Raw genomic sequence first — 12,500 nt, 5'->3', positions numbered from 1 at the left:
TATTATATATACAGTTGTGGTCAAAAGTTTACATACACTTGTAAAGAACATAATGTCATGGCTCTCTTGAGTTTCCAGTTATTTCTACAACTCTACAAATTTTTCTCTGATAGAGTGATTGGAACAGATACTTCTTTGTCACAAAAAACATTCATGAAGTTTGGTTCTTTCATGACTTTATTATGGGTTAACAGAAAAAGTGACAAAATCTGCTGGGTCAAAAATATACATACAGCAACATGAATTAGCAATTTTGGTGACTTAGAAAGTTGTGTCAATGAAATGAGCTTCATAGCATGGCCTCTTAACTTCTTGTGAGTGATTATGAGTGACTACAGCTGGTGACTTCTCTGAGGCCATTTAAATAGGGCTCATTGGATACAAACGCCCACAAACGCTACAATGGGAAAGTCAAAGGAGCTCAGCATGGATCTGAAAAAGCGAATCATTGACTTGAACAAGTCAGGAAAGTCACTTGGAGCCATTTCAAAGCAGCTGCAGGTCCCAAGAGCAACAGTGCAAACAATTGTTTGTAAGTATAAAGTGCATGGCACTGTTTTGTCACTGCCACGATCAGGAAGAAAACGCAAGCTATCACCTGCTGCTGAGAGAAAATTGGTCAGGAGGGTGAAGAGTCAACCGAGAACAACCAAAAAGCAGATCTGCCAAGAATTAGAAGCTGCTGGAACACAGGTGTCAGTGTCCACAAACAAGCGTGTTTTGCATCTCCATGGACTGAGAGGCTGCCGTGCAAGAAGGAAGCCCTCGCTCCAAAAGCGGCACCTTAAGGCTCGACTGAAGTTTGCTGCTGATCACATGGACAAAGATAAGACCTTCTGGAGGAAAGTTCTGTGGTCAGACGAAACAAAAATCGAGCTGTTTGGCCACAATGCCCAGCAATATGTTTGGAGGAGAAAAGGTGAGGCCTTTCACCCCAAGAACACCATGCCTACCGTCAAGCACGGTGGTGGTAGTATTATGCTGTGGGGCTGTTTTGCTGCCAATGGAACTGGTGCTTTACAGAGAGTAAATGGGATCATGAAGGAGGAGGATTACCTTCAAATTCTTCAAGATAACCTAAAATCATCAGCCCGAAGGTTGGGTCTTGGGCGCAGTTGGGTGTTCCAACAGGACAATGACCCCAAACACACATCAAAAGTGGTAATAGAATGGCTAAATCAGGCTAGAATTAGGGTTTTAGAATGGCCTTCCCAAAGTCCTGACTTAAATCCCATTGAGAACATGTGGACAATGCTGAAGAAACAAGTCCATGTCAGAAAGCCATCAAATTTAACTGAACTGCACCAATTCTGTCAAGAGGAGTGGTCAAAGATTCAACGAGAAGCTTGCCAGAAGCTTGTGGATGGCTACCAAAAGCGCCTAATTGAAGTGAAAATGGCCAAGGGACATGTAACCAAATATTAGCACTGCTGTATGTATATTTTTGACCCAGCAGATTTGATCACTTTTTCTGTTAACCCATAATAAAGTCATGAAAGAACCAAACTTCATGAATGTTTTTTGTGACAAAGAAGTATCTGTTCCAATCACTCTATCAGAGAAAAATCAGAGTTGTAGAAATAACTGGAAACTCAAGAGAGCCATGACATTATGTTCTTTACAAGTGTATGTAAACTTTTGACCACAACTGTGTATGTGTGTGTGTGTGTGTATATATATATCTATCTATCTATCTATCTATCTATCTATCTATATATATCATTTTTTTTATATTAATATAAAATATACAATATATATATATATATTTAAACATAATATTAAATCTATATTTTTTGTATTTTATTTTTTCTTCTGGTTTTATTTTTGTATTTTTATTTATTTTTGGGGTTTTTGTATTCATCCAAATCTTACAGAGGACCAGAGGTGGGTGACATATTTCATTGTACCTGTTGAATATAAAAATAAAACGATCAATAATAATAATAATAATAATAATAAATCCTTCACCTCATTAGACTATGTTTATGTGAGACGTGTGAGAACATCATGAACCAACATTATCCATAGAATGGGTAAAACCCTCTTCGATGAATGTCAGACACAGTTTACTGACTGCTGTTATGATGAGTTGCACGTTTGAGTCTCGGTCATGAACAGAAGTCACTTGTAAATCTGCGTGTCTGTTGTTCTGACAGTCTGAACAGAGTCTCAGTCGACCTCCAGCGAGCAGCTGTGAGTCTCCGTCACGTCGGGATCGGTGCGGAAACCTCCAGGGCTGAGCTGGAGTCACGCATCCACGATTTCAAACGCTCGGGTGGAGCTACGGCCCGTTCGGTATGACGGGGGGAGTCAGCCTAATTGCTGACAGAAGGAGAGTGAGAGCCTTTAGAACAGCAGCAAACATCTTGTGGGAACAAAAGGAGCCGACGCTGGACTCAGGTCACAGTTCATCATTGTTCCCTTTTTCTTTTTTACAGTTTCGCAATTAAATACCACTGCAGGATATTAACAAACTAGCTAGATCAGTTCAGAGGATGATTTCATCCCCATCACTGGATTAAAGAATGACACCATAATAATACATAAGTTCTGCTGTATTGAGTGTTTTTATTTTCTTAATTTATTTAGTGTGCATTAGTCCTTCATCTTCTCTCCACTTGTCAATACATTGTAACGCCCTTTGAAGTGCATTAGATCTGTTTAAACAGAGCTATATACTGTACATATATATATATATATATATATATATATATATATATATAAAAAAAAACTTTGATTAATTGATTGATCCGTCAATCAAATGAAACCAGTCCGGAGAAGAGCGTAAACATCTTTTCCATCGATAAAAGCCTTCAGTGTCGTTCTTTTGCTCTTCTTTCAATGAATTCAGGAGCCGCCATTGTTGTTTTGAAGAGACGGACGCAACTCTGCATCGCATCGCGTCACACACACACACACACACACACACACACACACACACACACACACACACACACACACACACACACACACACACACACACCTAAGCCACGCCCCTAGTTGCCAGTAGCTCCTCCTCCGATTGGCCCGGAATACAAACGCAATACTCGAAGCCCTGACAAGATATATAGGTAAAGGAAAGGTGAACTTCTTTTTTTACTGCTGCACAACGATTTCCTCTCTGGATAAATCAAAGTTCTATCTCGTCTTGAATGAAGCTAATTTGTCAAACTGTATTTGGGTAAAACTTTTAGGAAGGGACCTGCAATGCAGCAGCCTGCCTGCCTGCCTCCCCTCCCTCCCTCCCTCCCTCCCTCCCTCACCCCCTCCCTGTGGAGTATCGTACCTGTGAAGGCGCGCTGCAGGAAAGCCCCCCGCTGATCTCCCCGATCCGTGCAGCTGCCGTGGGGTTGCTGGAGCTGATGAGGACCGGCCCGCTGATCTCCATGGAGTGGCGCTGGGGGGGCGGGGCGAGCATGGGTTTGTGGGACATGGTGAGCGAGGTGAAGGAATGCCGCTTCTTGCTGTTCTTCTTCTCTCCTGCTCGCTGGGCGCCGTTGCTCTGGGGCCCCGAGGAGGAGGCCCCCCCCTCGCCGGAGTCTCCGCTGGAGTCTGAAGGCTTGTCCAACTCTATCAGCTGCCGAGCTGCCGAGTTGAACTGTGAGAGAGGAAGAGGAGGAGGTGATGGAGAGAGAGTAGTAAGGTGGAAACAACATACATAGGGGTGATGGAGCTATGGAGTATTAGAGTGATCATGAAAACTGTCACTCTCTGTAATGAAGCTGTCATGGAAGACCTCCATCTTTATCCAGTCAGTAGAGAAGGTGAGCAGCAGGGTCAGTGTGAGAAATAACAACTTCAGACGCCCTCATCCATCCAAAGACTCACTTTATGGTTTCCTCTATAGACTAGATATTCTGTAAACAAGTTTATTTAGTAATAGCGTTTGATTTAATTTTAGTTTAGAGGGTAGGATTTACATTTTGTTTCATATTTATTCTCATTATTATCTATCCAAAGATCTTCCTCGTCTATGATTGATGACATTAAATAGTCTTGTTAATTTTCTTACCTCAACATATGAGATGGGGAAAATTCCAATTTTATCTCCCAGCATTCCCTCTGCCCAGTTCTCGTCCACTCTGCGGATCACAGTCAGGATATCGTCCTGAAATTAAAGACACAAGAGGAGCGCTGCATGAGAGGAAGAACCTAATTAAGGACGCTGCTAACGAAGAGTGTTTCTCCTCCTCGCGGAACAAAAACAGTGAATAGAAATAACGAGGTAGGGACCGTGTTTTATTAAAAGAGACGTGCACAAGAGTCTGAGGCATTGGCATTCTGTGTGGAAAACCACTTAGTCAGCTTGTTTCTGTGTTTTTGCTCATGTGGCATATAAAAACAACTGAAACATCAAAGTGTGCCCCAAACAGCTGGACAGGTATAACCACTTAATTACTGTAGTTAAGGCCGTGTCGTTTCTCTGTGTGTGCATTCAGCTTAATTACAGCTGTTCATCAAGAAGTCTGGCTCGGGCGTTTCAGTTAACAGCCCTCACATTCTGACACACATAACTTAAGAAAATGAAATGCTAAGACTGTAATGAGAGGTATCTTTGTGACAAGAGACCGGAATGAGAGGTATCTTTGTGACAAGAGACCGGAATGAGAGGTATCTTTGTGACCAGAGAACGGAATGAGAGGTATCAGTGTGACCAGAGACCGGAATGAGAGGTATCTTTGTGACCAGAGACTGGAATGAGAGGTACCTTTGTGACCAGAGATCGGAATGAGAGGTACCTTTGTGACCAGAGACCGGAATGAGAGGTATCAGTGGGACCAGAGACCGGAATGAGAGGTATCTTTGTGACCAGAGACCGGAATGAGAGGTATCTTTGTGACCAGAGACCGGAATGAGAGGTATCTTTGTGACCAGAGCATGGAGCATCTCACCTTGGAGAAGGGCAGGCAGTCCTTGTCCGCCTCCTTGTCTTTGAGCTCAAAGTCGTACAGGGCTTTGCACTGAGGCGGCGGCTGTGGTAGCGGTTTGATGACCTGGACGAAGTTGGTGGGGAAGAAGCCGTGGACGCCGCCCATCTCCCCGTGGTACCAGTTCTCGTCCACTTGCCGGCGCAGGATGATGACGTCGCCCTTGACGAACTTGAGGTCTCCAGGTTCCTTGCCATCGTAGTTGTAGAGCGCCTTGGCACAGGGGAGCTGGGGCACGGACTGCAAGAGGAGAGAGAGACGGGAGGAGAGGGTTGAGAAAAGAGAGACGACGAGAATAGGGGTCGCACTGTGATCTGATTAAAAAAACAACCCAGAAAGTCCGGTTCCCTCGTCTCAAAGTCTGTGTTTTTGGTTAGATTCCTCAAGGTTTGACACGCATGTGAGGATTTAATCATCATAGTGTGACATAAAGTTTTACCGACGATGGTTCTCCTCCAATATTCAGTAAAATATGTGTTTCTAGTCTCTGATAATGTTACATTGTACACAACCAATCAGTGTTTAAACCAACAGGAGGAGAGCTAGTAACGTTAGCAGCACCGCTGACGGCTAACCAGCAGAGGTTCACTTCAGTTACATTATGATGCCTTCAGGCTCTGCTCAGTGAAAATGAGTACTGGGTGAAGGTACCTAGGTATCTATCATGATGTGTTCAAATGTAATCTCGTAAAATTACATTTTTGGTAATAAATTTGAATACATCCAGATGTTTCAGATGTTTTCACATTAACATAAAATAGAGATGAATTATGAGCCGTTTAACTGAAGCTTAAAATACATCATTAAAACTACTAATGACCAGATGTTTAAAAAAAGTTGTGTTTATGCAAATATCCACTTTAGATGACCATAACAAAATTAGATTTAGATTTTTTGATGCTTTACTGACTTCAGAGCAGTTGTTGACCAGCTGCTACAACAAAACAAACTAAAACAATCTGTAACTACCAACTATATCATCAATGTTTGACAAGGACAGCTCTGGAAAAAAACCCTCACAAAACAACAAGTAATGCAATAACAAAATAAAGAATGAACTGAAATAAAAGTAGCACAACTTTGGAAAAAGACTTAGTCGTAGGAATCATACAAAATGAAAAGCACGTTTTTTTCAGAACAGTGCAAGAGATTTTAAACCAGTATTCACAGTCAGGAAACTAGGCTCTATGGGGAATTACATTTGTGTTTTTGGACACAAAAAGGAGACAATAATGTGAGAGTGTCTGTTTTTTACAGGGACAGTGAACTGTCCCGTTTGTTCCCCCGATAATGAAATGTTGTGTGTTCACAGTTTTAAGTGTGATGAGCTTGGCTGGTTGTGACTCGCTGAGTAACGCCTTCAGAAGGCCCAGGGCTCGCTCCCTTTATCCTGCAGAGGAAGGTTTTGTATCTACCCGGCCTGGAGTCCTGAAAGGACCATTCAGGGAATGACAATCTGGGGGGGAAAGAGGGACAGCGAGGGGTGGGGGGGGTGTAGCAGGATAGAGGAGCATCAATGTTCTCCATTCAGGGTGGGTGTCCATGAGGAAGGCTTCAGTCCAAACCAACCCCCCGCCATTTATCCCCCTGCTGTTAGACATCTTTTGCAGTGATCAGAATCTCAAACACTATGAACCGACTGGATCTCAACTCTGGAACTTACAACGTGAAGGACTGCAGAAAGCAGAACTAAGGCCTCGAACTGCCAGGGTGAGAAAAGAGATCCAGAGATAGAGAGAGACAGAGAGAGAGAGAGAGAGAGAGAGAGAGAGAGGGGGAGGGAGAGAGAGAGAGAGAGAGAGAGAGAGAGAGAGAGAGAGAGAGAGAGAGAGAGAGAGAGAGAGAGAGAGAGAGAGAGAGAGAGGGGGTTAAAGCAAGACTTTTTCAGAGCCGGCTCTGCAGTCTTGTTAAAGGCTAATGAACCGTTTAAAAGGCTCAGAGGAGAATAAAAGTACAGAATGAGCCGTGATGGTGAGCCAGGGTGACATTACTCTGCTGCAGAGAATCACACAGCCTGAAGCACAGAGCCAATCGGTCTCCGGCTCTGCAGGTCCAGTCTGTGGGGAGGGAGGGGTGCACTGCAGCACCCTGCACACTGCACTGGAACTGGGCCTCCTTTCAGGATGGTGGGGGTGTGGGGGGGGGGGGAGGGGGGGGGGGGGGGGGGGGGGGGGGGGGGGGTGTGGGGGGGGGGGTAAAACAGGGCTTTTGAGCCCACCCAGGCCTGGCAGGGAGTTTTTTCGTGATGAAAATGCAAATGTGTGAGTGGAAGCGCTGCCATTTTTGTTGCGAATGACAAGGGTGACAGGTTCAAGCTCCACAAAGCCAACAGGATCCGACTAAACGGTAAATATGAACCGCTTGTCCCTTTAAATACGGAGACGTTTGGAAGGACTTGTTGTTTGTACACCGAGGCCAAGACTTAAGTGTCCAAAGTCAACATTGTTATGCAATCACTTTTGCACATCATCACATTGTAAAAAGTGATTGCACTCATAAAAAAAAAAAAAAATAGAAGTAAATAAAGTCTTGCATGTGCAACTCTGTGTTCGGGGAAGTTTAAAACCACATGAGAAAAATAATTGTGATATTTATTAGTAAAAAAAAATATGCGATCGGGTGTTCGGCATTAATACATTCTAGTCACAGATCCCTGAAAACACTACATTGTGAACAACAAAACGCTTGAAATCTGCAACGTTATTTAATATTAAGGTCTGTTAGCAGCCTGTCAGCAGCACAGTCCTGCTTGGAGCTGTAACGGAGCTAACAGCGTAGCAGCATTGGTAACAACTAGCTGAATCAGACGTCTTGTTATATTGTGATTCATTCCCTCACATGCTGCTCAGCCCGGCTTACAGACGGAGCTAACGGCTAACCTTCGGGGGTTCCATTCGGTTACACTACGATGCGTTCAAGAGTGAAAATTAGCATCGGACAAAAGGTAAATTACAATGTTATCGTGATAAAGTTTGAATGGAATCTTTGGTGAGAAACTCTAATAAATCTAGATGTTTTCATATGAATGTAAAATAGATATTAGAGATGAATTAAAACTTCCTAACACTAGCTCTAAGCACATTATAATACATCATTAAAACTACGAATGACCCCCAAAAACAAATATTTAAAACACTTTGACTTGTGTGTTTTCATGCAAATAACCACTATAGACGTCAATAACAAAGTTAATGAATAACATTTTGAATTTTGGGCTTTTTTCTTTCGCCCCCAATTGTTCCAATCTATTGATTTTATTTAATTATTAAGTATTATTTAATAATTAACTGGCAAACAAAACACCTTCACCATGAAGCTTAATATCCAGCCCTGACTGCACTGTGAAAACACGTCCTTTCTACTTGATAGAAGGTTTAGTTAAGACTGGTGGAGGACAAGATGTCCCCACTGAGTTCTATTAAGTTAGCAGTTCATTTGTTAGAGTTCTGTACTGGATAACTCAGGACTAACTCACTCGTAATACGTTTTGGTCCCAAACTGTTACTGCCAACTCTGTCAGCTAGTTTTTTTGAACTCCCTATTCTGGCCTCATTAAGGAGGAGGTTGTCAGCAGATTTATATTTCCATGTTTCACTCTAGATTAACACAGCGAGGGTGAGAGAGAGAGAGAATGAAGACATGGAGGGTAGAGGAGGTGGTGAGGGTGTGCAGGACAGAGCGCAACTGGGGATGAGGGATGGCTGTGTGTGTGTGTGTGGGGGGGTTAATATCCGGTTTCACGTCCATGGAGACGATGCTGTTGTGTCTGCGGTGGACCGGCACAAAAAGGAGCACCAAAGGACACCAGTCCTGACCGAACACCAGTCCTGACCAAACACCAGTCCTGACCGAACCCCAGTCCTGACCGAACACCAGTCCTGACCGAACCCCAGTCCTGACCGAACCCCAGTCCTGACCGAACACCAGTCCTGACCGAACACCAGTCCTGACCGAACCCCAGTCCTGACCGAACACCAGTCCTGACCGAACACCAGTCCTGACTAAACACCAGTCCTGACCGAACACCAGTCCTGACTAAACACCAGTCCTGACCGAACACCAGTCCTGACCAAACATCCCGTCTGGAGGAGAGAGGAGACGGTGATTCATACCGGAATGGAGGGAAAAGTTGCAACAACATGAATGCTGTTTAAAAAAAAACACACCACACACACACACACACACACACACACCTTCTGAACCCTCCACAGACGCAGGAAGAGACCGCATTAAAGGTACAGTACATGTCTGCATGAGTTCAGGCTCCAAAAAACCCCCCAAAAAACCCCAATAAGAGAAATCAGATTGTTCTAGTCTAAGGAGGGGCCAGCAAGATCTCTTCCTCGCTCCAGCTCTCCAATTGTTCTCAACATCTGTGGTGAACGTTTATGGCGGTAATTACACAGCTGTGTACGCCCTGTGTAACGGGTTCCTGTATCTTTAGAGCTCTTTAAAGATTTAAAGGAGATGCTGCAGCAGCAGCAGCAGCAACACCCAACTCAGACCACAGGTGACCAAAAGACTTGAGGTTGCTTATTTTGAGCCCCCCCCCCCCCCCCTGGCCCCGACATGGCCCGATTATAATTTATAAGTGACACAACCTCAACGCCTCATTGGGAGTGAACACAGCCCTGTTTCTGGACGTACGTGAGCGAGAGCAGAGAGCCTCCTCCTCCTCCTCCTCCACTGAGGAGTTTCAGTAAAACTCGTCTGGATTCTCTGAAAACAGACGTCGGAAAGAGTTAGCACTCGTTTCCCCTCGGGGGGGGGGGGGCTGGATGCCCGGTTTGTGTTCAGCACAACCCTCAATTGGAAAATCAGTATTCAAACACCGGAGCCTCAGCTTCGCTCATTACATTTCTCACCTGCGGGAGCGACTGCTTAATGCGGTTATCTTACCTGTGTGTGAATGAGAGACGGACGGATAAACACAGAGAGAGAGAGAGAGAGAGAGAGAGAGAGAGAGAGAGAGAGAGAGAGAGAGAGAGAGAGAGAGAGAGAGCATCAGCTGTTCTGTGCAATTACTCTTGTACTGCAGATAATGCAATTAGTCCTGTGTGCTAAAGGGATCTGGCTGTTATAGTGTTCTCTTCCACAGCACTGGATTATAACTGAATTACCCAAAGTGTTCTGCTCTACAGCACAGCCAAATGTCAACAACCAGTGAGCAGACAGGCATAAAAAAAAACCCAACAACAACACACACAATGCATGTAGAAGCTGCGGAGGGAGGACTAGGTCAAATGGGGATAATTGCAGCGACAGCTTGCCTTCACACAGCAGTGTTTGCAGGAGACGTTCTAGGAGGACAAAGAGACGGCAGCTCTGATGCTCATTGTTGTGGTGCGTTTACACCGGAGGCTCCGCGAACCTTTTTTGGGTGCGGCGTGACGACATGCAAAGTCAACGCAAAGACGCGAATATTAGTGATTAGAGCAAGTTGAAATGTTTGTACAGAGACGGGAAGAAACTTCATGTAGTGTATGAAACACAGACGCTCTATGGCATAAACAATAATGACGCTACTGTATTTACACCGAGATGACGGTATTTGGAGACGCTACAATGTTAGCATAGCCTAGCACCGATCAAACCAAACTCCATTCAGAAATCAAGTGTTTTAAAAGGCAACTCCTCTGGTTGTATAGAAGTCTAGTCTAAAATGACTCTACTTCTCTCTTGATTTATTCCCTCAGTAAACATTGTAAACATGAGTTTATGGTCTCAATCTCTAGTTTACAGTCTTCTTCAATACAGCATGATGTTCATTTAGTACATTATGGTCCTTTTAGAGTCAAACAGACCATAAAGCAGGGGATGATTTAGGGGCGGGGCTACACAGTGATTGACAGGTCTCTACCAGAGACGTGTACGGCGTCTCTACGTCACTCCTCCTCAGTCCTAATATGGTCACTTCCTGTTCACTGATTACAAAAAAACCAAGATGGCGACCCCCGCGTCTTCAAAACCGGTGTCCACAAACCAACGAGTGACGTCACGACGACCACGTCCGCTTTTTACATCTATGAGCGCAACAATTAACAGAAGCGATCCCTCGACTCAAACTCGCTCAGCATCACGCCATGAAAACCAGCTCAACAAGATCACAACGCATTATGAACCTGCTATTGCCAATTCGTCAGGGGCAGCTTCTGCTCCGTCAGCAGTTCAAGGGTTGTGTGTGTGTGTGTGTGTGTGTGTGTGTGTGTGTGTGTGTGTGTGTGTGTAACCACAGCAGACGTAAACCTTTACCCCCACTGTGGAAGTGCCAGACATCACTCCACTCCCATATGGACACCTCCAGGAACTCTGCAGGGGGTGGAGAATGAGCAGGGGCTACTACTGCCAAAACAGAGTGTGTGTGTGTGTGTGTGTGTGTGTGTGTGTGTGTGTGTGTGTGTTTCCGGGGGACAGGACATGTCAGACATCCAGAAGGAGCAGGAGACCAGGTGGTGACGGGACATTTGTTGTTCATTAGCGCGCCGCTGTTAGCTGAAGATCTTGCCACCAACATTGCGGCACAAGCGCCGTGACACATGACGGGAGCGGGAGGAACATCTTGAGTCCATTAGAGCCGCATTAGGTTTAAATTATATCCTAATGGTTGTTTTGTATATAATGGCCGCTGTGGAGCAGGATTCTTTCCCTGCCTCCCCCGCGCTGTGGAGAAACCAGAGGGTCTCCTGGTGTAAAATACAGGAGCTGAAGCACAAAGAGCAGCTGTATGGAGCTCATGAGAGCCAGGAGTCAACAAGAGAACGTTGACATTGACAAAGCTAACCGACGACACAAACGGGGGGGGGGAGCGATGACGTCCACAAGATCAGAGCAGAGGCTGAACTGTTCCATCCAACAATGGAACAACTGTCAAGATTTCATATAGTCTTTAGTGTTTTCAAGGTGTCTGGTTGTGGGTAAATCTACTGTTTCACTGCGGTGACAGTATGTTTTGATATGAATATGACTAATGCTCTGTATTTAAGGCATGTTTTTGCTGCACTTTGTAACAAACGGGGGCCGATCTCTGCAGAGAAACATCGGTGGATTTAGGAGGCAAAAAAAAAACGACGAGAGCCGAACATCTGCTTTCCTCTTGGTTCACTGGTTCTGTGAAAGTGTCCCGTTAGAGCTGAATGTACCCAGTACATCCCCAAAAATAATTAAAAAAAAGATGGGATATGACTCTCTCTCTCTCTCTCTCTCTCTCTCTCTCTCTCTCTCTCTCTCTCTCTCTCTCTCTCTCTCTCTCTCTCTCTCTCTCTCTCTCTCTCTCTCTCTCTCTCTCTGACATCTGAATAATGCCGTCAAACGCGGAGCTTCAGACGAGCAGAACTCGTCACAGATAGAAGCTCGTCACACGGCTTCCTCTTCTCTTTCTCCGGCTAAGACAAAAGAAAAACTTCCATTCTCTGGTTTCTATGGAAACTCCACACAGGAGCACTTTTTTTTTGTGTGTGTGTGTGTGTTTCTATTTATGGGTCTCTTGACAGTGCTGTGAATCTTATGAAAGGAGGATTTTTATTTAGGATCCAGCCGGTGTCCCGTTCTGGGAGAGAGTGCGATGATTGGACC

At 44.8% G+C, this 12,500-nt stretch overlaps 1 protein-coding gene across 1 annotated transcript in view; it reads right to left on the bottom strand.

The window, feature by feature from the left end:
* The window catches only part of sh3rf1 (SH3 domain containing ring finger 1), a gene marked incomplete at its 5' end in the record, with an annotated part of 37,096 nt that overhangs the window by 11,349 nt on the left and 13,247 nt on the right, over positions 1 to 12,500 (bottom strand). Inside the window, 3 exon segments of the mRNA XM_068725272.1 lie at positions 3,287 to 3,598; positions 4,013 to 4,108; positions 4,893 to 5,168. Of these exon segments, the coding sequence (XP_068581373.1) occupies positions 3,287 to 3,598; positions 4,013 to 4,108; positions 4,893 to 5,168 (684 nt within the window).

This window comes from Cebidichthys violaceus, unplaced genomic scaffold, assembly GCF_023349555.1.
Source record: "Cebidichthys violaceus isolate CVI_PGR_0920_01 unplaced genomic scaffold, fCebVio1.0.p SCAF_35, whole genome shotgun sequence".
In the NCBI taxonomy this organism is placed as follows: domain Eukaryota; kingdom Metazoa; phylum Chordata; class Actinopteri; order Perciformes; family Stichaeidae; genus Cebidichthys; species Cebidichthys violaceus.
This window is presented reverse-complemented; position numbering and strand designations above follow the sequence as displayed.